Source organism: Anopheles nili, chromosome 2 (assembly GCF_943737925.1).
Source record: "Anopheles nili chromosome 2, idAnoNiliSN_F5_01, whole genome shotgun sequence".
Taxonomy (NCBI): domain Eukaryota; kingdom Metazoa; phylum Arthropoda; class Insecta; order Diptera; family Culicidae; genus Anopheles; species Anopheles nili.
Window position 1 is genome coordinate 49,431,503 of NC_071291.1, and position 26,720 is coordinate 49,458,222.

The 26,720-nt window shown below is 35.4% G+C and overlaps 4 protein-coding genes across 4 annotated transcripts; 3 read left to right on the forward strand and 1 right to left on the reverse strand.

Annotated features, from left to right (window-relative positions):
- Positions 1 to 8,323: 8,323 nt before the first annotated feature.
- Positions 8,324 to 9,729, forward strand: LOC128725019 (uncharacterized). The gene is made up of 2 exons (XM_053818740.1): positions 8,324 to 8,440; positions 8,527 to 9,729. The coding sequence occupies exons 1-2, from the start codon at positions 8,324 to 8,326 to the stop codon at positions 9,727 to 9,729; spliced, it is 1,320 nt and encodes a 439-aa protein (XP_053674715.1).
- A 1,080-nt stretch (positions 9,730 to 10,809) lies between these two features.
- Positions 10,810 to 12,052, reverse strand: LOC128730883 (superoxide dismutase [Cu-Zn]). The gene is made up of 2 exons (XM_053823970.1): positions 11,875 to 12,052; positions 10,810 to 11,420 (listed from the first exon to the last, which is right to left on the reverse strand). Exons 1-2 carry the CDS (start codon positions 11,938 to 11,940, stop codon positions 11,025 to 11,027), a joined length of 462 nt encoding a protein of 153 aa, XP_053679945.1. The 5' UTR covers positions 11,941 to 12,052; the 3' UTR covers positions 10,810 to 11,024.
- A 2,155-nt stretch (positions 12,053 to 14,207) lies between these two features.
- On the forward strand, positions 14,208 to 15,403 carry LOC128731370 (DNA/RNA-binding protein KIN17). Its single transcript, XM_053824484.1, has one exon. The coding sequence runs from the start codon at positions 14,208 to 14,210 to the stop codon at positions 15,381 to 15,383; it is 1,176 nt and encodes a 391-aa protein (XP_053680459.1). The 3' UTR covers positions 15,384 to 15,403.
- Positions 15,404 to 22,997: 7,594 nt separating this feature from the next.
- Positions 22,998 to 25,894, forward strand: LOC128725030 (uncharacterized). The gene is made up of 4 exons (XM_053818752.1): positions 22,998 to 23,394; positions 23,499 to 24,450; positions 24,519 to 24,969; positions 25,050 to 25,894. The coding sequence occupies exons 1-4, from the start codon at positions 22,998 to 23,000 to the stop codon at positions 25,482 to 25,484; spliced, it is 2,235 nt and encodes a 744-aa protein (XP_053674727.1). The 3' UTR covers positions 25,485 to 25,894.
- Positions 25,895 to 26,720: the final 826 nt, after the last annotated feature.

Genomic DNA, 26,720 nt, shown 5'->3' on the forward strand with positions numbered 1-26,720 from the left:
TATATATTTATATTTATATTTGTAATACAATAGAAATGAGATCAATAATTGAAAACACTTTTTTCTAAATCATTATCAATTCTTTTCCGAAACAAAATGCAACGTGCATGGGTATTTAACAAGTAAAATTTATGGCCGTTGCCGAAAGGAATGCGTAGAAAAGATTATTCTGTTCTGCTGTTGAATCTGCGATTTCTACTTTTGTCACAATGTGTCCACCGATTGTCAAAATACCCCACTCTGTTTTTGAAAATCAGAGGGCCTCAGCTATTTCATATCTTTTAAAGATACTAAAAGAGGCAACCAATCCACTACAACAGCCAATTCGCATCATAACTTTCCGATAACCATATTAAATACTCAGTAAACTAAAAATAATCATCGTATTAAATAACATTGGCAATCACGACAGCTTTAATATAGCAACTCGCAGTTTCAAAAAGATTGAGAATATTAACAACTGTCATTTAGTTTGCACTACATATACATATATCAGTTCCGCTCATTCCTGATTTGGTACACGAAACCCGGAAATCAAGCATTTCCTATACTGTTTGTAGGGTAATTTCTCTTTTGAAATGTGCCCCGTGCCAGTCGCTAATGTGCAATGTTAGATAAAAAGCCTTCATCAGCCTCGGCACTTCTTTTCCAAGGAAGTATCCTTAGCACTCCAGAAGTCAATTTCCACAGCTTAACAGACTGACTCGTTGCTGTCGTCTCTGTGTTTGTCTGAGCGATTAAAGTGTATTGTACAGCTAGTCTTTTGGTCAGCGCCCTGGGCAGTCGTGTGCCATAAGTAAGATGGCTAAATGGGAAAGCTATATCCCAAATGTCTAACATACGCTACCCCCAAATAAAATGTAAAACAGTTGGCTAGGAAAGGGTGCTCTTTTCAAAACTTTAGTTGGCGAACACAAAGTTGATGTGTTTGCCTTGAAATAAACTAATTCAAGATAAAGCTTAACCATCCATTCTGTCAGGTCATTTAGGGTCTCTAAGCTGTACTTAATTGCGAGTGTCAAATACCTAGGAACGCACATATTTGGGTTTTTCTAAGCACTTTCCTAAATGTTGCTCAAAATGACCACATTGGTCCAGAAGCAATTGGTAATTATGTTCAATGCCATTTTAAAACAGTTTCAAATTAGAAAAACCTAAATTATAGTCAATAACAGGTCTTTATTTTTGGGCGCTCGATTTTGGGCTATTTGTAAATTGTGTAATAGGTACTGTTATTTTGAGCCTCAGAAAATGATTTCTTTCATGTCGAGCTACGAAGCTTCTTTTTCTTGTGTTCTTCTTAAACGTGCGGTACTAATGTTCAATGTCCTTTCTTTCTTACGCCCTTTTCGAATATGTTATTTTTCATGTACAATACCATTTCTCATATACAAAGGCTAGAACGAAAAGTAAACGCTTAAAAACGGATTCTTTAACTGAGAAGTAATTTCTTGCTCGTCGTTTGTTAGTATATAACAATAAAAAGTAGATGGCGCCCATACATAAGTTGCGCGGACCACTGAAACTCCGCAGAACGCCATGTGCCCTTTCGTGTGAAGGCGATAAATTCTATACGATGGAAAGGATGCGCAAGAGCTACGCGACCGATAGGACGAGCGAGTTAATAATTAACGCCACAACCCTTTTATCGGACTGGTTAACGTGTGATTGTTATTTATTTAAGAACGGCCTGACCGTATTTAGAACTAGATAATCTGGATAACTGAACAATTAGCCCTGCGTACGAGGGAGGCTTAGTCGAGATTCGAACCGATACTATACTGTGTTTGTTTCTCACGCTAACGATCCTATCTAATCTCCTTTCCATTACTTCTTTCATTTGTTCCAGCATTGATTCCAGGCGTGGAGTTAATGTCGTGTGCACTGCCTTCAAAGCCGCTTTTGATCGTTTACCGCACAATCTGTTCTTGAACATACCTACTACTTTAGATCTCTATTAGCACTAGGTTATTATTTACTTCTGGAAATCATATCTCTTTCAAGAAACATACCGCGTCAAGCTGGATAACAGTTTCTCAGATCGCTTTCTCATCTACCTTCGATGCCAAATGAAGTAGCACACTCAGACCCCTGCTGTTCGCTCTATTTATAAATTATATTTTCTCTATCTATCCTCCAAATTGTGTTTGTACTATGGCATAAAAATATTTTTATCCATCTCTTCTAATGAAGACTGCTAGACTTTGTAAAGGATCTTTGCCCTACTGGCTGAAGATTTTTCACTGTCCTATGAACGTTAGTGTAAATTCCTTCACATGCTCTAGCACTCCTCTTAATTACTTATCATGTAAATGGAATTCAGCTTAATCGGACAAAAATCCGTAAGACAACTTGGGGTTTTTTTACACCGTAGACTAAAGTTCTATGAGCTATTTGTTGTACTGGTGAGAATTGTTCAGACAACTTTAGGGATGATCAAACGTCTAAAGACTTCACTGATCAATCTTCGCTCAAAACATTATATGTTGCGCTAGTGAGATCGCAACTCGAATACTCTGCAATCATTTGGACTATTATTTCCTGGTACTCTGCCATCGACCACATTGACAGGATCCAGCAGTCCTTCTCTAGTTACATCTATAGCAAAATAGGATTATTCGCTTCTTTGCTCTTATCGTCTTATGCAACCAGTTGCAAGCTAATGGGCGTAGAGTTCCTGAAAACCTTTGTTCCATCGTTCAAACAATATTCATTGCTTTCTCTTTTTCCAACGCGATCGACGCGCCTTTTCAAAAATCACTGCTTGATCCTTCTTCATCTTCATTCGATCCGTTCTCTGGGCCACCATCAATTTTTGTTTACGTTTGCGAGAGGAACTGCAATCGGGTTTCAAGGCTCTACTGAGTGTTATACGCTCAATTACTTGATTCAGCACATTTATTTCGCCATCACCTCCCTATCTCACTCTTCCGTTAGCAAAGAAACAATGAAATTTGAAGGAGTTTGAACAACGTTTAGTGCGTGTGTCATGTATTATCCATTGTTTGTGAGCTATCTGTGTGTGAACATAACTTACTGTAATATTCTTGTAAAGCACACCTGATATCGGGGAAGGTAAAACACAAAAATTATCTACGGTTTGCGTAATCTTATAAATAAAAATGAATGTTTGTATATATATATATATATATATATATATATATATATATATATATATATATATATATATATATATATATATATATATATATATATATATATATATATATATATATATATATATATATATATATATATATATATATATATATATATATATATATATATATATATATATATATATAAATATATATAGATATGTATATATATATATATATATATATATATATATATATATATATATATAGATATGTATATATATATATATATATATATATATATATATATATATATATATATATATATATATATATATATATATATATATATATATATATATATATATATATATATATATATATATATATACAGGTGTACATAGGTGTATGATGGTCTCGGATTTAGGTATTTGATTTTTTTACTTTTTTAGAGCCCCCCAAAAGCCCCCCATACAACCTCAATTCACGACTATTCATTTAAAAATGCAAATGATGCCCGATTCGGTTGTAATTTGGTACATAAGTGTTTCATAACTTTAAACAAATATTGGGAAAATTTCAGCCTCCTCAATGAAGAACAAAGGGGGGCTTCTATACAAACCCCCCCCTTCCAAACAGTGAATATTATTCGCTTAAAATTATAGTCGTAGCCCGATTTAGCTGAAATTTGGTGCATAAACGCTTCATTACTAAAAACTAATATTTGCAAAATTTGAGCCATCTCAATGGGGAACAAAGGGGGGCTCCCATTCAAACCTCCACTTCAAAAAGTGAATATTATCCGCTTAAAATTATAGATGACGCCCGATTTGGCTGAAATTTGGTACGTAGATGTTTATTACTTAAAACTGAAACTGACAAAATTTCAGCCTCCTCAATGAAGAACAAAAGGGGGCTCCCATACACCCCCCCCCCGCCCACCCAAAAGTGAATATTATTCGTTTAAATCTGTAAATGATGTCCAATTTTTCTGAAATTTGGCAAACATATTTCTTTTTACATTTGGCAAAAGTATTCAAAGCTTCATCCACCCTCGTGAGATAAAAAGCTTCATCCACCCATACAAACTCCCCCCGTCTAACAAATCTATAATAATTACTAAACAATACGAAAAACCACCGGTTTGACTAAAATTCGGGATGCATGTATCTTTTTCAATTTTATAAAAGAATCCAAATCATCAGATACTCCGGTGGGGAACAAATGGGGGCTCCCATACAACCCCCTATCAAACTAGGCTATCAAATATTATTCACTTAAAAATACAAAACACAGATCTGGTCGAAATTTAGCACAAATGCATCTATTTATATTTTGCAAAAGAATCAAAAGTTTCGGCAGTCCCGATCAAGAAAAAAGGAAGGGCTTCTATACAACCACAAAAAAGGGGGCAAAAACACAAAAACACAACCACAAAAAAGGGGGGCAAAATACAAATGAAGACCGAAATATCCGCAATTCGACAAACATGTTTCTTTTAACTTTTCGAGCAGAAACTAAAGCTTCAGTTACCCCGAAGAAAAAGCGGGCATCTTTTATACCATTCGCTGCCCTTATTATGAAATAATATGTAGGTCTGTTATTGGCTATACAAAATTCAAACGATGACCAATTTGTCTGAACATGTTTTTATAAATCAGTTTGTTAAAAACCTAACCCTCCTGCCCCCTCAGAGGATAAAAGAGTAGGGGATCTTCCATACATTCCCTTTCACAGTAATTGAAAATCGTTGAATACAAATGACATTGATTTAACCTAAATATTGCGTATGCATTTCTTAAAACTCTCTATACAATATGTGATGAAGTGTAAGTTTCGCGGTTTGGTATATCTTTTCATCATAAAATATCACTGTGAAGTACATATGTCGTCGAAATCAACTAAAATTTTATCACTTAATACAAAGACTTTTAAAATTGCAGTTCTACTAGCGGATAACCCCTTCCCTCTACCAAACACAGAAAAGTTATTGAAAAATACATATGGCTTCCAATTCGATTGAAACACGGTACAAATGCTTCTTCCTATTCATAGTGCGACGAAAATTTATTTACGCCAGTGCGAAACAAAGGGAGGTTTCCAAAGAACCTCCTGTCGGTATCACAAAGAAAATAATTCGGTCATAGCACTAAAGCTTGGTCCGGATGATTTTAGGTGAGGATGATTCTTTTTACACAAAATCTTTAAAAAAGAGCTCCCATACGAGAGCGTAATGTTTTCGAACATGGAATGGCCTTTTGAAAGAAACAGCAATACAGATGAAATTAAAAGAAATGGAAAATTGTTTGCCGGCAGCATCAGTGACGAAATATTAATAAGAGATAGAAAAGTAGAAAGAATTTGATACATGCTCAGGATGGAACCACATGCTACTTTTCCTCATTGTTATGCAAATAAATTGATATGACGCATCCAAGAAAAATGGTAGTGATAAAAAAGGATTTTCGAAAGAGTTAAAGCGGAAAACACTAGGCAAAAAAAATAGGTTTTACTAAATTCATGACGTGAAAGATGCGAAAGATTAGGGAAAAAATTTTTGGTAAGAACGGGTTGATCATACGAAGCGAAGATTATGAAGAGAAATGGTAGCTGTGAAACAAAAAGAGAAGAAAGGATTTGATATATAATCCTTTCCTTGATAGCTAAGATGGTTTAAACGGTAGATTTGTTAAAAAAGGAGTGCAGGACAGTTTGAAAAAGCAAGGTATAGCCAATTGGATAAGATGTGTCAAGATCAACAGAGAAAGATGAATTAAATGAAATAGAAAACCTTGAAAGACGAAGCTAGAAATCACGTAAAAACAATGGGTACAACTAAATGAGAAAAAAGGATATACACACCAAAAATTGAACTACACCAGTATACGTAAAAATGACCCTTTATGTTTCCTAAAACTACGTCGACCCGAATGAAATCGGGTTTATCAGCTAGTACACAAATAAAAATCATTTAACAAATCAAATGACGAAAATCTTAATGAAAGAAAATACGGCAAACAATATGTATTACAATTCTAATTTATAATGCATACGTGAATATAAAAACAGGATGAAGATTATATTGAATTAAACATATCGTAAAAATAATGCAACTAACGAAAGAGAAAAAAATGTAAAGGCATAAGCATACAAGCGAATTGGAATTTGGAGCGTTGGAGTTTGAACATATTGCCGCAGAATGATTTACATCTATTGTATAAAATCAAGGACTAACAAAACTTTATTGATAATCAGTTGTCCTAAGTTAACTGAAGAGAGTAACAATAATTTTGTTGGCATATGCAGAAGAATGCATGTTCACAACGAACCTAACATCAAGTCAATGTTGAGAAAATCTCATTTCGTCTACGAGAACAACAAGCAGCATGCGACTTCATAGCAAATACAGCAAAGACTAGAATCCAAGAGCTTGGACCTATGCGGCAGAGAACATAAATGGAAAGCTAACAACATCATCGAAAATTTATATCAACGAAACTCGTTAACAATAATGGAAGTTTTCCGGACGGAAAATCAAATTTAAACGGGGAAACTTAACAATCTGTGCCACAACCCTTCTACCGGACGCATCATTTTTATGATGTCTACCTAAAGAATAAACCGGAGATGCATAAACAACCGTTCATCGAAACATCGACATCATGAAATGTCCTCAAGGCCCACATCTGCGCGAGCATAACCTCAGTAGTTATAGAACAATTCACTAACTATCTGATCATCTGTACTCTCGCTCCTGAATAAGCATATGTATTCGAATCAGGTATTCCGGATATTCAAGGCAACCATAGAGTAAGCAGCAAAACAACAAATCGCCGCCCATCCAACCAGCTCCCACATATTGTGATATAGAAATAGGTTTTTGTAATCAATTTCAACCTTCGACTGATGAAGTGGAGAAAAGGGGAAGGGAAGTGACCTCCCAAATGCTCAGGTGAACTTTACGAGGCGCTTTCCTCCTGTGCGAAAGCACACCTAGTACACAGCATTTTTCGCGAATGCGAGAAATTAACAAAGCGGTGTGAAAGGGAAAGCTAAGCCTAGCTCATTCGGTGATTTTTCTTATTACCTCGGGAAAAATGTAACATCCGAACTTTTCCTGCCTCGAAATCTGTCTCGCTACTGTGAGAAATGCTAACGAACGAGACTATCCTGGTACAATTTTAGTGTTTTCTCTCACTTCTCATCTCATCACGTATATTTTAGAATTTTTCTCGCTCTCACGCGAGCTATGCACTTTGGAGTTCGCTTTTTCTTTCCCATTTTTGTACATTTTTTCGCTAATTTGAAAACAGGAGTCACGTAAGGCTCTTCTCACCCGGAAGCCTAGTTTATTCTGTATATTTTATTGCTGTCGCAAGAAAACAGATCAATTCAAGCATTCTTTTAAACAAATCAAAATATTTTCTTGCTCCAATCGTCAGTAGATGAGCTGGTCGCCTATTTTTTCCAACGCCTTTTCTTGCTATAACGAATAAAATCATCAGACAATGCATTTCCCGTCCGAAGCCTCTTGCATCAAATGCCTTTTCTAAATGTGAAAAAATCTAGCGAACTAGGATTTCTATCTTTTTATCTTGTCTCATTCAATGTATTTTCTTGCTGTCATGATAAAAGCTTTGTGAGGATTTTCCCGATTGGAAGTCCGATTCTTCCACTTTATTTTCTCTTTATCTCGAGAAATGCTTACGGATGCGCTTATTTGCGCATTGAAATCTGTTTCAAACGTTGCAGCTAACGGAAGAGATGTCTGCATCATAAAGTAGCTGGTAGCATTAGTTGGTGCTGGAGCTCGACTTGAACCAGAAACGGGTGAGATACAATTGCTGTTTTCTTTACTGGTGCAAAACATTGGCAAGGATTTGAAAAACACATTTATTGACGATATACTGATATAATATGATATGCTGCTGTTTATTATGGTGATCAATAAATGAACGATAGTAGTCATTTCTATAGATTTTGCTAGGAGGAGTTTCAATTCGTTAATCGCGTTACAATTTAATCTCAAGCTGAGCATTTCAACGATGGACTGTAAACATTTATTACCCTTTTGATATATTATTTGTGAGCTGAGCCCACACCGACAGTTCAAGATGAAAATGTCAAACATTTGTTGTTAGAGAGGACATGCGGCATCATTAGCATCGGGACCGATCGATGCGAGAATCACGATTTTAGAAGTGCAGTTCAAAGATACGATTATTATGTCTGGTAGTTATAAAAGTTTGAACGAATTTTACGGTCAGCCAATTAGTAAAGAAACATACACCCCGGGCAAAATTCATGTTCGAAAAGTGTATATAAATGAAGATCCTTCAAAAGTAAGTAACTGTACATAGATGCTTGGGATTATGCCTTGCAGGTATTAAAATAAAGAAAGCTTCTCAAAATTCCATTTTTTGTTCAGGAAGATGTGATACCATGCCCCCGTTGTTTGCATAGGAATCGAAAGCATATGGTGCGGTATTTGTATCTCAATTTGAATGAAGCTATATACAAATGTGAAGCAGCAGATTGCATGTATCCTTTCCGAAACTTTAAGTTCAAAAATTTTGAAGAAAACAGTGTATATCATTATGAATTACCATTACACAAGCTACCGGCAGTTCACGCTTCATCGGCTGATTACGCGACAAACTCTATAAAAAATATCGTATCAGAATCTGATTTGAATTGGGATTTCTTGTATTGTAACAATGAACTTGGCAATCTAAAACCAGATCCTTCGGCGACTAAAATTAGGCAACGAACGATAAAGCCTGATAATAACGCTAGAAATTTCGATACTGCATTTATAGATGAAATGTTGAAAGATTTATTTCCATCGGCATCTAATCTAACTGACAAAGCAATGCATGAAACTAGATCAACAACTACACTAGATCAAAATTCTCCATCAAATTCATCATATTCAGAAGGTCGCAAGCTGCAAAAATGCTTAAAAATATTACAAAATCAATGTAAGAACAGTGAAGAAGGTGTTTTCAAAAAACCGATTGCTCTAAACAAAATGAGGAGTGACAATCTTATGGTTGAGCGTATTAGCCCTACAAAGCTAAGAATAAAAAAAATACTTACACCTAACATTAAAACCCGTGGCAGATGCATAAATACTAAAAAAAAGCCTAATAAAAGCCCCCACTTGTGTGATAGCAGTGTAAACGAAATAATGCAAGCTAGGGCATTAGTAAAAAACAAAGTATTAAAACCATTAGAATTTGTTTGCACATTAAATACACTCATTCAAAAAGAAGCAATTGAAGCCTCGACAGCATTGCACGAACCTATTGTACAAAAGAATCCAAACCAGGCAAAAGTGCAAAGAATGTTAAACTTTATACAAAGAAGCATGCAAAATTGTGATCCGCAGAAACATAAGCAGGAGGCTATTCGTACATCACCAAATATAGAAAATTCAAATGATAATACTAGAATCGAGCCTAGTTGTAGTATATCCTCAGCACCGTTGTGTTCACTTATTAGTTCTAATAGTAGTTCGATCTCATCTTCAATTGGCATTCTTAATAACAAATCAATGTTGGATTCAACCCCTTCAAAACCTCCACATGCAGGAGGAATGGAATTGTTCATTAGATTGCTGGAATCATAATATTTTTAGTAAATCAGTACGAATATGTAATAATTGTAATTCATTGAAATGATTGAGTAATAAAAGAATGATTAAATTTTGATTGATTTTTATGTGATCTATTTCAGCATGAATGGAAGTTAAGTTCTAATCACATTTTTCAATTGATCTATATGCAGAAGGAAACTGAAAATATTGATTCGAAATCAGATTTTTTTAAAAGTAAATTGTAGGGCATTAGAGTTCAATTTTCAGGTTATTTTAATAATTCAATATTGTGTAGTGTTTAATTCAGTATTTTGAATATTCGAAGGAAGTAATTTGAAACAAGTGGTATGTATTGCAACAGTAATCAGTGTAGCAGTCAGCTACTAAAAAAGATGTCGTGCAAAATTCTATTAAATGCAATGAAAAATCGCTTTAGAATACCTTGAAAAATACTTTTTTATTGCTAAAATGTGTGCTGCAAAAGTTATGGTACTGCCGAGGAAACACCGGTACAGTGTCAACATTGATGTTGGCTATAGTTGAAAATTAAAACGAGTCATCTGATATGATATCATAGGTTCACTGCTATTGGTCCGTCGTCAGGTACAGCCGTTCAGCGAAATATTCCTCTCTTGCGACACCTATGATTGCACACGCGATACAGTTACCCGAATTTCCTGTTGTTTTGCTATAGTCGTGCTTTCCAATGCCCAAATCATCTTCAAACTCCGTAATTGAAAACGTTCTACCAATAATACTCCGGTCGCCGGATAATGTTATTTTATGGTCCACGATTTGTAGTTTTGCTAAGCCGGTGCTATAAGCTACGATGTTTCCTAGGTCTCCCAAATGACAATTTTTGACATCCGGAGCCCCATGATCATTACCATCCGGATTATAGTGTGGACCAGTTGAAAGGCACCCACGCGAAAAATCGCCGAATTCGTGGATATGTACACCATGTTTTCCCGGTCGTAAGCCTTGTAAGGCACCAGTAATAGCTACGGAAGATCCCTGAAAAAAAAATCCCAACAACAAATTCTCATGATCTAGCCAATTATGTTGCCATACCTACCCTACATGGAAAACATACTTCATACACATTCAATATAATGAGTTGATTTCAACATGAATGCTGGATTTTGATACATTTATTAATTTTCTCTTTTTGTAATGTAAGTGTAACCCAATCCTCTAGTGATAAAATTAAAAACATTTTAACATCTCGGCAGATGAAAGACAAGTTTGGAAAGTTCTATAGAACACCACAAAAATAGTAGATATTGTTTATACGTGCTACGCACAAACACAAAATTATCAAAGATGGATTACATTTTGCATAGCCCAATCACACCACAAGCCAGCCGGGCACCGGCATTCCCTGTGGTTTTGCTGAGTTCGTGTCCTCCTAGCCCTAGATCATCAGGATCAGCGTGAACTACTAACGAACGGCCAACGACGTTCATTGCTCCACTCAGAGCAATTTGGCTAACCGTAAGATCCACCTTGGCTTCACCGCTGGCATCGGCTACAATGTTACCCATATCTCCAGCGTGACGTTCTTCAGCGTTCGGAGCACCGTGTGTTTTACCATTAGGATTGAAGTGGGCACCCGTAGACATGCATCCGTTTGTGTTATCTCCAAATTCATGAATGTGGAAGCCATGGTCGCCAGGCTTCAAACCAGTTACCGTGCCGGTGACTTTGACTGGATCCGAATCAATCTGATGGAATGAATAAATCGAATGCGATAACAAAAATGTATGAGAAATAGGCAAGTCTACGATTAACACAATGAAGAAAAAATTGTTAAGCACCCATTATTTTAAATGATGTCAAAAGAGAGGTTATACCAACATTCATCACGTCGGTAAAAAAATGCACACAACACCATGACTAAGCATTTCAAGTAGATTTCAATGTCGTAACGCATTTCAGAAATATGAATTAAGAATGCATGTCTCACTATTCTAGCCATTTGGTTTACAGGCAACCAACATAGAAAGTAACTAGTTCATCAGGATGCGAGATTACATAAATTTGCATCCATTCCTAATTACTTCCTGGTCGATAAAAGCGTCATACGTTCGACGCTATCTTTAAACATGTATTAACAATACATACTTATCAAAGCGCTTGTTATGTGCAATATCGTAAATCGACTTAATTATTACTTACAGCCTGTTCGAAAAAAATTGTCCCCTTAACTTCGCCATTTAGAACACACACGGCTTTGAACGGCATATTGAATAAAATGGCGATAAAGAAAACCCAACGTCACAACTTGTTTCAGATCTTTTCCTTGCTTAAATTTGCTTGCTCGCGGTCCTTCTTATCGCTTAATTGAATGTACACCGTTTGCGTCAAGCGTCAGAATTTACAGAGTTTTAGATGGTGCCTTGAGGAAGTGCAGAGATGTATATCGTCCCAGGGTGTAAACTCGTCAGAAAACACATAGTTTACATCGATGCAGATTGAGAGCTTCAATTTCACAAAAAATCCGATGACAGTGTATTAGCTTCAAAAGTAAAAGAACAAATTAATGAACTCAAGCTGGCTTAGGTTTTTTTTAAACTTGATGGTTTCCATTCCCAATGGTATTGAGAACGAACTCTAGCAACATTTTAGTTGGCCGAGCACATCCAACTCAATGAAAAGCGGGTTTTAGGAAACAGAGTAAGGAAATGAATAACCGAAAGTAATAAAAATGAAAACTCTTGAGCCCGAATAGTTTAATGACCTAAAACTGACGCGCAGGAACCTACACACGGTCAGCTAGCAGTAACGCCTTTCTGCTAAGTGTACTTAGAAAAAATGATACCTTATATCGTTCAGTAGCACGAAGCAAAACAGCATTAGCTCTGAACATGCCTATGTAAACTTACGCTGCAACATCGATTTTTTATGAATGAACCAAGGGTATTAGAGTGTATTACCAGAGATTTTTCCCATTTTTGACGTCCCTTTTTGAGTCTATAATTTTATCTCTAATGAAGTACAATCGATCTTATAAGCCGAAATATATAATGTGTTTCGACTATAGCAATTTTTGAGTTTAGGCTTTGCACAAAATTTCCGGTAAAATCTCAATATATACCCCCCCCCCTTTTTTCGACAGGACCCTAAAAATGTGACGTATGGAATGGTGACATATATAAACAAATGGGTTAGCTCAAAAGTCTCTTGTTTAATTTTACTAGTAAATAAAATCATATGACTTGTAAAAGAATAAAAATCAGTAGAAATTAGAGTAATAAAGTTTCTACATTTTTATTTTAACCAGACGAAATTTTGAGGATGGCTATCAGTATTCAAACAGGTGTTTTTTTTAAATCTATTCTTGTGCCTTTAAGAAACTTTCCATGGCTTTCATATATTTAAGTCCTCGTCATACATCTTTGGTCCTCCTCAGCATTGGTTGGTTCGCAAACCGATTGGTTGTTGGGTAGGAAGCACCCATCAACCCAACGCACTCAATAACCCCCCCCTCTACCCCGCTCCCACTTAAATACATTTTTACCAAAATATCGTGTTGAGAAAAACTATATTAACGATGTAATTTCTTCGACTGTATTTAACTTTATCATGTAAACAAAACATCTTTGAGCTAACCCATTTGTTTATTCATGTCACCAACCATGGGTGACGTATACATGACAGCGCTCCAACTGTCAGGGTCCTGTAAAAAATGGTGGTTAGGGTATATATTGAATTTTTACCAATTTTATTTTTCTAATTGAATGTAAATTCTTTTCTTGAATAATCGTCCAAAGTGAGAATGATTAATTTGTTTAAGATTGATTTTTGAAAAAAAATGTCATTATAAAACCGCTACGTGAAGGATTGTTATTTTTGCATTTCATAATTGATGCCTAATGGTGTGCTGGTAAAATGGTTTCAAAAAATGCCCCACCTCAGTTATTCATCATTCTAATAGTCTTGGGGTAAATATGATGGAAAACTCAATCCGTAACTTAGATGTCAAAGTTTTGTGCTAGACTGTTTTGCATATGATGTTTGTGTTGAAGAGTACCCCAAAACATACTAAACAAACCTTTAAAAACAAGGAAATTGATTCCTTGTAGTCGAAAATCTGCTAATAATTTTAATGTATTAAAAATTATCAGCTTAGTTATTCTTAAATAGAAGATTTTAATCCGCTTCGTGACCAAATGAAGTGCGTATATACTTGTTCAGGTTAGAATTATACTCTAGATTATCTATTTGGTACTATTAAAGTTTAAATTTAATCCTTCTTCTTTTCTATTTGTCAATCTTACAGCTTAGTTTTTTATTGATCTCATCCGTGTGCATTGTAACTTATGTTACAGCATATGATAGATAGCTTACCCTTATTGGTATTCAAATCTAAAAATCAACATTTCGCTTTATCTAAAAAAAGGAAGAAGAAGTGTGGAGTAGTGTAAGCAGTCGTAAGGTGATCTCTTAGATTTCCTTTTCAGTTACCTCCATTACATTCTACCAGCTACCTAGACAATATTCTTTCTAAAATGGGGAAAGGAAAAGCCGAAGTTGGCACCCCTAAGTATTTAGCCAACAAAATGAAAGCCAAAGGTTTGCAGAAACTGCGCTGGTACTGCCAAATGTGTGAAAAACAGTGCCGTGATGAAAACGGATTTAAATGTCACACCATGAGCGAATCACATCAAAGACAAATTTTATTGTTCGCTGATAACGCGGGACGCTTCATTGATAGTTTTTCATCAGAATTCTTAACAGGATATTTGCAAATATTACGACGCCAGTTTGGCACCAAGCGGGTAGCAGCAAACAAGGTGTACCAAGAATATATTGCAGACCGCCACCATCTTCACATGAACGCCACAAAGTGGCACTCATTGTCAGATTTTGTAAAGTTCTTGGGTCGTAATGGTCATTGTGTTGTAGACGAAACCGATAAAGGATGGTTTATCACTTACATCGATCGCGACCCGGAGACTCTGGCTATGCAGGAAAAAATGGCAAAAAAACAAAAAATGGATAAAGATGATGCTGAAAGGTTAGCAGAATTCATTGAAGGACAAGTCCATCGTGGCAAAACAGATACTAAGTCCACCAGTAGTTCTTGTTTTTCCGAATTGAAAAGAGAAAACGAAGATGATACTATTAAAATTGATTTCAAATTGACTAGCAACAATCCACAATCCTCCACTACATCAGCCGTGATCGACAAAAATTCTATAGCTATGGAAAGAGGTGCAAAAAAAGAAACAACGAAAAAACGTTATTTGGCTGATGGCGAGAAAAAAAAATCAACTTTGGCAGAGCTTATCAACGAAGAAGAAACAAAAAAAGAGAAAAGAAATCGTAAAGAATATTGGCTGGCAGACGGCATTGTAGTTAAACTTATTACTAACTCTTTGGGTCAGAAATATTACAAAGCAAAAGGAGTTGTGGTGGAGGTAGTCGACAAATTCCGAGCGGTGATTAAGTTACTTGAAACTGGCGAAAAAATAAAAGTAGACCAAGCGCACCTGGAAACCGTAATACCTGCGGTAGAGAAAAAAGTCTTAGTTTTAAATGGAGCCTATCGTGGTTGTACAGCGATTTTAAAAGCCATTAATACAGAGCTCTATAGTGTACAGATAGAAATAGCTTCAGGGCCGTTGAAAGGGCGAATAGTAAATAATGTAGCGTACGAGGATATAAGTAAACTGTTTGTTTAAATAGCCGATCACGCACAGATCAGCATATGTTATATGATAGTGTAATTCATTCAAGTTCTTCTAATTTTTTATATTTATTATATACATCTAAAATATAAACAAAAATCTCATTTTTTTATTGACTCCCAACGGCTCTTGAAAAGTTCCAAACTTTTTTTTAAGTATTTTTGTCTTTGCGTCTTTCATTTTTGGCCTTCACTTAAACGTAATATTAGTCATTTATTCGAAAGAAAATTCAATATTTGATATTTAAGCAATTTTGCTGTTTTCTTACACATCATGCTTTCTTTTTATCATATATATTGGCTTGTCTTAGGCTATATTGAAAGCTTTTCAACTAAGATTCTTGTTTGAATTTAAGTACTTATTTCTTTTCGGTATTGTCTAGCTTTGTTAGGTTTTTCAAAGGTTTTCTTAATAGGCTGAAAAGTAAATAATCTTTGCTTTTCGTGCTGGTCGATCGAAAAAGCAGGTCGAGTAAAACCACTGTGTGTACTACACTGCGCTTGACTCGCAAATTTTTATATTTTTTTTCATGAGCTCATTGCACGTAGGGGCAAGGGCGGTCATAAGTCCAATTTTTTTTTATTCGCTTTTGCTAAATCTGATATTGCCGATTGAAAGTCAGATAGTTAACTAAGAAAATTCCGAAATTGTAGACTTCTAGCATTTATATCTTCGAAGATACAAAGCTCCAAAGTCAAAAAAGCTTGCCAAAAAGCTCAAATTTCAGCTAGTCAGTACCCACAATTCAACTTACTATTTTAATAGTACATTGAGGTGTAAAATAGATAAATTATATATCATTAGAAACATAAATTAGTCTTCTTTTGAATAAAAGTAAAACAAAAATTATAAAATTTATATAAATAAATGTTTTTGGGCTATAACTAAATAAAAAACTAAAAAAAATCATGTTTTTCAACTTTGGTAATGAATTACAAAAATGTTTAAAATTGTTTATTTCCAATTTTTTCCTAAAACTTACTTTAACATATGATAATGTAATGGTGAAACGTTCCGGACCTACTTCGAACCGCAAATATGCTAAAAATGGATTTGATTTTTTTTGGTATACGCGCGGTAGTACCAAACACAGCGAACATGACTGTACAATATTGACTAGTAAGAGCCGTACCAACGAAGCACTGAACTGTTTTATAAGCATCAATGCCTGAAATGTAAATTATTTAATTCATAAAAAGTATTTTTCAATCTTTCTATTGAATATTTTGTAATATTGACATATACATTTATGCCACGGTTATGCAATGATCTTTAGAGTAGGGTGCAGAAAAATTCAACTTAAAGAGAATATTAACTTGATCGAAAAGTATGATTTTCCTTTGCTTTTTTTTAATAATATTTCCTTTAATGTTTAACGAAATGTAAATGTACAATTTTATGTTTAATCAGCAACATAACTTTTTGCATATTCCATTACTCACACCACCGTATAAATTGATATGATTGATGTGATATCCTTGCTGTTTTGTACCCCAACTGGGATGGCTTCAGATCTAATATACTACCCTTTTGTTGCAAATGATTATATATTTACTCTGCTGTTACAGACACTAGATATCATTAAGCACAAGAAGGATAAATCAAACTACAAGAAATAGGACTACAGACTAGTAGTAATCAAATTTGCATAAGAAGGAAGCAGATATATTGGCAAGGTGAACGTTTCAGAAAAGCAATGATTTTTCCTCTAGCAAACATAAAATGAGATTATGTTATTGTACTATCAAAATTGTTTTCACGGAGTTGAAACATAATAATTTGCAATGTAGCTACTAAGAGTGAAGCTTTCAATATCTTTTAATTGATTATTTTTTCCTTATAAACTAACATTTTGATCAATGTTGGTTTTATATTTGCGTTCAACGACAATTGCAATTTTAAGGTGGATGTGCATTTATCTAATACTTAAACTTGAGTTTGATACAATGCATTGACAAAGTAGATAATTTTATAACCTATGCACACCTTTACTTTTAAGAATTTGTATATTAATTACAAAAATACAATTTAAATACCAAAAAAGAGAGATATATAGAGATCATGTGATTTGACATATATATGACCTCACGCATTTATTTTTTTAGAAACTTTTTTAGTTTTTTTATTGTATTTTTGACTCGATTAAAGCATTCAACATGTTTAGGATTCAAATTCAAATAAAAAATCGTTATCAATAACACTATCACCTATAGGGATTTATACAAAATACACCTGAAACAAGGAAAAACTGCGCACAGTGGCGCCCTCTGGATGTCCAAAATATCAAAAAATGCTTAGTTTTGTTATAAAAGAACTTTTAAATCTATTGTATAGCAAATTGTAGCTTAGTTATGAAAAAAAAATAATTATGACCGCGGTTTGTTCCGGGCTGCCCCTTAGTGCAATGGTAATAGATTGGTCCAACTTGCAGCAGCAAGTAATCTGGTTGTGGGAAGTACCAAGTTTGCGCGTCGGGACATCCACAAAGTTACTTGGGTGTCCCCAGATGGAGCCACCTCCAACCAGATCGACCACGCGTTGATAAGCCGCCGAAGACAGTCGAGCCTGTTAAACGTCAGAACTTAGAGGAGCCAACATCGATTCCGATCACTATCTGGTTGGCTTAGTGATACGTTGCAGAATCGCCCGTCCCCGTGCCAAAGGGGATGAGGGAAAAATGCAGGCCCGGCTCAACCCGGACTCCCTTAAGGACGGTAAAGTCCAACAGGCATTCGAATCCGATTTAGGTGAGTCTCTATTACCGGCAACTCCATACGACACTACGAGCGAACGGTGGAGCACTCTAAAAACCAAGATAGTGAACTGTGCAAAATCCACACTGCCACCACGTCGGGGCAACACCAAATCTGGCTGGTTCGACGACGAATGTAGACTTGTGACGGAACGTAAGAACTGCGCATACCGAGCAATGCAGCAGCGGCATAGAACACGGGCATGCGCTGAGAATTACATACGGCTCAGACAAGAGGAAAAAAGAGTACACCACACCAAGAAACACCAATGGAAGAAATCCAAAGAAACAGAGTGCGATACGGCCCAGGAAAAAAGTTTTACCAAGAAATAGCAGGTCACCGAAAAACCTTTATACCTAAGGTGACCTGTTGTCGAAATAAGGATGGGAATCTGGTCAGCTACCAGCCAGAGGTCCTCTCACGATGGGCTCTGTATTTTGATGAATTACTAAATGATCAGTTCAACGAAGAGCTAGAGGCTCCACTAGCGGATGATATCATGCTACTGCCACCTAGCATGGACGAAACCCGAAAAGCAATCCGTCGGTTGAAAAACGAAAAAGCACCCGGCACCGACGGAATATCAGCCGAACTGATCAATAACGGAGGTGCAGCACTTGAACACGAAATTCATCAAATCATTACTGAGGTGTGGGATAGCGAATCGATGCCTTGTGATTGGAATCTTGAATACCGATTGGATTGTGATTAGAATCTGTGTTGAATACCGCCTATAAGATCGTCTCCTTAGCCTTGCAAGAGAGACTTGTCCCATTCGTAGAAGAAATAGTTGGAAACTACCAGGGAGGATTCCGAAACGGAAAATCAACCGCTGACCAGATCTTCACCATGCGGTAGATCTCGGAGAAGATGGCGAAGCAGCAGCTTCAATCTTTCCATCTCTTCATAGATTTCAAAGCCGCATACGACAGCATAGCAAAGGTAAAACTTTACGACACAATGCACTAAGGGGCAGCCCGGAACAAACCGCGGTCATAATTATTTTTTTTTCATAACTAAGCTACAATTTGCTATACAATAGATTTAAAAGTTCTTTTATAACAAAACTAAGCATTTTTTGATATTTTGGACATCCAGAGGGCGCCACTGTGCGCAGTTTTTCCTTGCTTCAGGTGTATTTTGTATAAATCCCTATAGGTGATAGTGTTATTGATAACGATTTTTTATTTGAATTTGAATCCTAAACATGTTGAATGCTTTAATCGAGTCAAAAATACAATAAAAAAACTAAAAAAGTTTCTAAAAAAATAAATGCGTGAGGTCATATATATGTCAAATCACATGATCTCTATATATCTCTCTTTTTTGGTATTTAAATTGTATTTTTGTAATTAATATACAAATTCTTAAAAGTAAAGGTGTGCATAGGTTATAAAATTATCTACTTTGTCAATGCATTGTATCAAACTCAAGTTTAAGTATTAGATAAATGCACATCCACCTTAAAATTGCAATTGTCGTTGAACGCAAATATAAAACCAACATTGATCAAAATGTTAGTTTATAAGGAAAAAATAATCAATTAAAAGATATTGAAAGCTTCACTCTTAGTAGCTACATTGCAAATTATTATGTTTCAACTCCGTGAAAACAATTTTGATAGTACAATAACATAATCTCATTTTATGTTTGCTAGAGGAAAAATCATTGCTTTTCTGAAACGTTCACCTTGCCAATATATCTGCTTCCTTCTTATGCAAATTTGATTACTACTAGCCTGTAGTCCTATTTCTTGTAGTTTGATTTATCCTTCTTGTGCTTAATGATATCTAGTGTCTGTAACAGCAGAGTAAATATATAATCATTTGCAACAAAAGGGTAGTATATTAGATCTGAAGCCATCCCAGTTGGGGTACAAAACAGCAAGGATATCACATCAATCATATCAATTTATACGGTGGTGTGAGTAATGGAATATGCAAAAAGTTATGTTGCTGATTAAACATAAAATTGTACATTTACATTTCGTTAAACATTAAAGGAAATATTATTAAAAAAAAGCAAAGGAAAATCATACTTTTCGATCAAGTTAATATTCTCTTTAAGTTGAATTTTTCTGCACCCTACTCTAAAGATCATTGCATAACCGTGGCATAAATGTATATGTCAATATTACAAAATATTCAATAGAAAGATTGAAAAATACTTTTTATGGATTAAATAATTTACATTTCAGGCATTGATGCTTATAAAACAGTTCAGTGCTTCGTTGGTACGGCTCTTACTAGTCAATATTGTACAGTCATGTTCGCTGTGTTTGGTACTACCGCGCGTATACCAAAAAAAATCAAATCCATTTTTAGCATATTTGCGGTTCGAAGTGGGTCCGGAGCGTTTCACCATTACATTATCATATGTTAAAGTATGTTTTAGGAAAAAATTGGAAATAAACAATTTTAAACATTTTTGTAATTCATTACCAAAGTTGAAAAACATGATTTTTTTTAGTTTTTTATTTAGTTATAGCCCAAAAACATTTATTTATATAAATTTTATAATTTTTGTTTTACTTTTATTCAAAAGAAGACTAATTTATGTTTCTAATGATATATAATTTATCTATTTTACACCTCAATGTACTATTAAAATAGTAAGTTGAATTGTGGGTACTGACTAGCTGAAATTTGAGCTTTTTGGCAAGCTTTTTTGACTTTGGAGCTTTGTATCTTCGAAGATATAAATGCTAGAAGTCTACAATTTCGGAATTTTCTTAGTTAACTATCTGACTTTCAATCGGCAATATCAGATTTAGCAAAAGCGAATAAAAAAAAATTGGACTTATGACCGCCCTTGCCCCTACGTGCATTGTCCTTACTGTGCTCATGTAGACTGTGATCACCAATGTATTGGCGGTACATTGGCTCCCTACCGACTTTTGCATTAAAGTCCCCCAAGATGATTTTGAGGTCATGCTTAAGGCACTTATCAATGATTTTTGCGAGAGGACCGTAGAATAGGTTCTTCTCTTCTTCATCTTTGTCTTCGTTGTCTGTAGGGGCGTGAACGTTTATGAGGCTAATGTTGAAGAATTTGCCTCGCATGCGTAGGGTGCATAGCCTATCATTTATGGCCTTGAAGTCGATGATCTCGGATTTCAGCCTCGGACCTACGGTGAAACCCGCTCCGAGCATATGGTGGTCGTGGCAGCTGTAATACACATGGTACCGTTTTTCACCATCCAAGTTCTTGTTAAGTCCAGTTCTTGGTATTCATTTCGATCTTTCCGTAGCCGTTAAGTTGGAAAGGAGAGCCTGTGTAGCTTTCAAGAGGCGTCTATCCAGCTACGTAAAAATTTAAGGTCATAGAAAAAAGTCTTAGCAAGGCAGAGCCTGGAACGTACACCGGTTATTGGGCCATTTAAGAAGATAGATAACAGCTTAGCGGTCTTGGTAAGCCCAAAAAAAATCGTGAACCGCTCGCAGTTGAGTGCCGTTGTCAAGTGAAGTTTTCGAGAAAGGCGCCTCTATCTATCACATCACTCCTTCGTAGATTCGATTTTGAATTTATTGTAGAAGACATAGGCTTTTCGAAGATGATCTCCGAAGCTCCAACACCAGAGCCTCGGTTGGCCATCTCTAGCGCTAGGTTAAAACGGAGAGAGGCAAGTACATCCAATTGGTGGTAGCAAAGGGCCTTGAGAGTTTTCCATACACCATCACTTGACATCTCACGTTAGCAATGGCCGTTTTTTCAAGCATTTTCCGTTTCGGAATTCTCTGATAGCTTCCAACTATCTCTTTTACGATTTTGATAACTTTTTTGCTAGACTTAAGAAAAATCTCATCAATGTACGACGCCGCAATACATCTTTAGTTTCTACACTGTAGCACAGTCGTCCTTTTTGTATTTGGGATAGCAAACTCCAAGATTACAATCACAAGGCATCGGTTCACGATTTCAAACCTCAGTGATTGATTGTTGATGTGTTACTATCCATTGCCAAATTACTTGTTGCTGCAAGTTGGACCAATCTGCTACCGTAGCAAAACAACGATTGCTTTTGAAAATTATGAATATTAACGCACTGGCAGTACATTGGTTGCTACTCTGCCGACTTTTACACTAAGCCATTTTCTTTGAGGACTTTGAGTTCATGTGTGTTTTCAGTTGGGGTTCTAACCGACGAATGCACAATGTGGCTTGGCGTCAAGTTGTAGTTGCTTCAAGACTTTGATTTCAGATTATATCTTTTTCTTGTTGTTCTCCGTAGTTTTTTTATTACTCTTTCCTGTATCATCAGTACCTTTGAAGAACCTCGTGACAGCTTAGTTGAGCGTGTGGCTGCTAAATTGTTGATGTTCATTCGTAAACTGCTGACCATGGTTTGCAGAATACTTTTGGAAAATGGGAGTATGAGCTCCTCTTTTTTCCTTTTTCTTCTGTTTTTCTTCTTCTTCCTCTGTTTTCTTCATCCTCCTCCTTCATATTTTTCTTCTTATCTTTTCCTTCCTATTCTAGTTTTTTTTCGTCTCCCTTCCTTCGTTGTATTGTAAACATAAACGTATCAATAATTTTGGAAATGCATTTGGGTACTTGAGAGCAATGGGCGCGGTACATAATTTGTAACTGTTTCGTGTTACATGTTTCAGATCGGCCCATAAAGGAATAGTTGAATGTTAAAGTTTTTTAATTTATTTTTTATAGCAAATGATATATCTGTGACTTACGTTTAAATTTAAAAGTGTGTCATACAAGTGTGCTACACGTAGCTTTGTTGCTTCAGGACGGGCTCGATTCTGTGAGTTAAATGACAGGTAAACATTAAAAGCGCTGTCCATCTCCATAACTGTCAACTGGAAGGAAAATATTTACATTATTGGCGCAAAAATAAAATATGGAAACGAGGAGAACTTTGCGAAGCTCAAATAGGTTATCACTTTCTTTAAGCGCCAGAAAACATAAAACAAGTGTATGCAAGCCAAATGAAGATTCTAATCATTCGGTTGCACCGGAGTGTGTGTCTATCCTTGATACAATACCATATTTGTTGCCTGCCGTTTATGACGATACATCTACAGCCAGTTCATCGATAGGCAAGGCAGGTCATATGTCTAGTGAAAATGATTATTCAATCTCAAATAACACGGAACTTCAAAAACTCGAATCAGTTGTAATTATTAGCGATGAGGAAAATGACGTTCAATCACCTACGAACACATCAATTCCTGAATTTTCCAGCTCATACAATACAGATAATGGTAATATAATATTGTTCAGTAATACAGATAATGGTAATATAATATTGTTATTATTATTATTATTCTTATAACAGAGTTTCTTTTTAATACTGGTGAACTAAATTACAATGGTTAATAAACCTTTATTTCTTTTTTAGGGACTACATCAGCTGTTAAAGCAATTAAAACATCCAACAAAGCTACTAGCAAGCTACGTCGAAAGATTTGCCCCAATTCTAACATTAAAATGCTTACCAAAAAGCATTTTGATGACTCACAAAAACGCATCACAAATTTTTTTAACAAAGAAGCGAATTCTGACCGTATTGGATACTGTCGTGTGCTGAAGAAATCAGTGATGCCTGCTATTATCACTGGTGATATTGAAATAGAATCCATGCTTAGCGTAACTGTTGAGGAAGGCACGGAAAAGTTGAGCATTCGACATGATAATGAACAATTCTCTGTAACTGCTGGAGATCTGCAAATGTGTTCTAACAAGATTATGGAAAACATAGAAAAAGCGCAAAGCGCTTGCTATGATCCCATACGGGATAATTGGAACATGGAACGAGTGCTCGTTCCTATAGAAGTTCCGTTAACTGTCCAAAATGTTTCACTCGATAACTCGGTAAACTCTTCGAACTCTATCAATAGCTTGAAAGCAGATCTGAGTCGAAATGCAGGTGTTGAGATTTCTGAGCGATGTAATCATATCAGACTGAGCGAGGTTGACAAGACGCCGAAAAATACTTCGAGTGTTGCGAGCCAAACAGATGCTTTCTCTCAGAAGAAACAAATCGGAAGAAAAAAAATGAAAAAGAAAGTTGTTTGTCCACCATTTAAAATTATAGCTGGAACAAATTTTGCAGTAGATGCCTTTCGGTATGGCGAAATCGAGGGTGTAACACATTATTTTCTCACCCATTTCCATGCGGACCATTACATAGGATTAAAAAAAACTTTTTCATATCCATTAATTATGTCACCGATCACTGCGAGGCTAGTTAAAAGCTTTATAAATGTGTCCGAAGAACATTTCCGGTTGATCGAACTACATCAAAGTATTTTTATCGACGGTGTTGAGATTATTGCGTTGGATGCAAACCAGTAAGTGGAAGTATTTGGTATGAAGTGAACTTATAATTTTACTGTGTTTTCTTATATAATGATTGCAGTTGCCCTGGCGGTATAATGTTTCTTTTCCGTTTACCTGATGGAACTAATATGCTCCATACTGGTGATTTTCGAGCATCTCCGGATATGGAGGAGTTCCCAGAGTTTTGGAATTTTCAGATAGATTGCATATATCTAGATACCACGTATTTGTCTTCAAAGTATGCATTCAAACCACAGTGGGAAAGCGTAGCTGATGCCAAAGAAATCGTGAGCGAATTTTTGAAAAAACGCATCGGAACAAAAGTGTTAATTGTTTGTGGCAGTTACCTGATCGGCAAAGAAAAGGTTTGGCTTGAACTTGCTATTACAACTGGGATGAAAGTGTGGACTGAATCAAATCGTTTGAAAGCACTGAAAGCTATTTCTGATCCACAGCAATTGTCTTTGCTTGTTGCAAATCCTGTTGAAGCAAATATTCATGTTCTGGCAATGAATAAACTGACGTACGATGTAAGTATGTAGTGGAGCAGAAGCGAATGGCAAAATTCATAATAATCAGCCATCATATTTTTTATGCCTCTTCCATGTAGGAGCTAAATGAATACTTGAACCAATTTCCTGATCAATATGAAAGCATTATTGCTTTGCGCCCTAGTGGATGGGAGAAAAATAGCAAACCACAGTACCGTGGGCGTATTAACATAGTGGGTATTGAATATTCGGAACATTCAAATTTCGACGAGTTAAAACGTTTTGTCCAGTTTCTAAGGCCGAGTGATGTTATTAGCACAGTGCCATATGGGAATTCAAATCAAAATCGTACACCAACAGTGCCTGTAACATGGTATCAAGGACCCATAAAGCCTCAAAGGAAATCATTACAAATGTCAATTACAAATTTTATGGCTACACCGAAGATATTAACAACATCAAAGAAAAAGACAAACGCAATTGTAGTTTCAAAATCTATAAAAAGTGAAATTATTGATCTGGATAGTAGTGAAGAAGAAATAACAACACGTTGACAAATATAGTTCTGTCAGGATGCCGAAATTTTGAAGAAAATAAATAAAACACACTGTAAGAGTTGTGCAATTCCAGCAGGATGTTGATGTATGAATGGCAGCAGAATGTTGATTGAGTCGGATATGGCTGTGGTACTTCGGTATTTCTAGGGTGCTACAGATCTAAATTCTAATGCACTAAATAGGAAATAGTTTTATGTTTTGCTTAACTTTACAATATCAATCTAATAGAAAATTATCTGAAGTCGTTGTGTAGAATAATGTATAAGAACATTATATCGTGTTCAAACATGCATTTTCATGTAATCCTTTTTTTTCTAAATAACAGTTGTTTGTACATTTGTAAATCTTGTTTAAGGCGAAGGAGGTAAATTGATTTAACTTAAGATACTGTTGAAGATTTAATAAAATGCTAGATAGTTATATCTTTACATAATGTGTGCTTAGTAATGCATAAAATTTATCACTTATTTATGGTGTTTTATTACTTCGTATATCAACCATTGCTTTGATTTTTTTTATTGTGTTACGACAGACAAGCCGTGTAGACGACTTCACATATCCCGGACATTCTCGGTCAACGATTGCTTTGATACTGCCTTAGAATTCGCATACAAAAGATTTCAAACAATTTAATATATTGCACAGCTTCCTAAATTATTTTTTTACGTCAAATTGAATATTTTGGTTATCTTTCTTGAATATTAATCATAAACTTCCATCTGGTTTAATACTTACACAATTTTAATTTATTATGTTCAATTAAATGATTTATTTAAGAAAATAAATTTAATTAATGATATGTCCCGATGTTTGGTAACTTGACGATGATCATCTCAATTCAAATACTTGTGACGAAAAAAACTAAGCGTATTTATGAAAACCAATATTAATTCATGTTTTTCATTTCAAATCGGTTTGAATTACCAGTGGAGTTAGCAATCACTTAGCGATGTTGGTTTATTTGAGTGGATACAAGAAAAATAATGTTGAGAGAAATGTTTGTTTATTAACTCCTATAGATAAAAACCATATACACATATAATAATGTATTGGTCTAGACAAAGTTTCTGATCAAGTTGTATTGTAAATGGCTTCTGTTTTTTGAGTTTTACGATTTTTCGTGATTATCTTCTCTGTACGCCAGTAGATTTATTTACATTTGGGATATAAGAAAGGCTTCAATTAAGTCCACCTCTGATCGTCAGATGAAACATTGTTCTAAACTTGATTGAA

What these genes read in the sequence shown, in the direction of transcription:
- LOC128725019 (XM_053818740.1), top strand. Translation starts at nt 8,324, where the DNA reads ATGTCTGGTAGTTATAAAAGTTTGAACGAATTTTACGGTCAGCCAATT. An exon ending in TAAATGAAGATCCTTCAAAA is followed by an intron (nt 8,441 to 8,526) that starts GTAAGTAACTGT and finishes TTTTTTGTTCAG; the next exon opens with GAAGATGTGATACCATGCCC.
- LOC128725030 (XM_053818752.1), top strand. Translation starts at nt 22,998, where the DNA reads ATGGAAACGAGGAGAACTTTGCGAAGCTCAAATAGGTTATCACTTTCT. An exon ending in ATTGCGTTGGATGCAAACCA is followed by an intron (nt 24,451 to 24,518) that starts GTAAGTGGAAGT and finishes TAATGATTGCAG; the next exon opens with TTGCCCTGGCGGTATAATGT. An exon ending in TGAATAAACTGACGTACGAT is followed by an intron (nt 24,970 to 25,049) that starts GTAAGTATGTAG and finishes TCTTCCATGTAG; the next exon opens with GAGCTAAATGAATACTTGAA.
- LOC128731370 (XM_053824484.1), top strand. Translation starts at nt 14,208, where the DNA reads ATGGGGAAAGGAAAAGCCGAAGTTGGCACCCCTAAGTATTTAGCCAAC.
- LOC128730883 (XM_053823970.1), bottom strand. Translation starts at nt 11,940, where the DNA reads ATGCCGTTCAAAGCCGTGTGTGTTCTAAATGGCGAAGTTAAGGGGACA. An exon ending in CAATTTTTTTCGAACAGGCT is followed by an intron (nt 11,421 to 11,874) that starts GTAAGTAATAAT and finishes TCATTCCATCAG; the next exon opens with ATTGATTCGGATCCAGTCAA.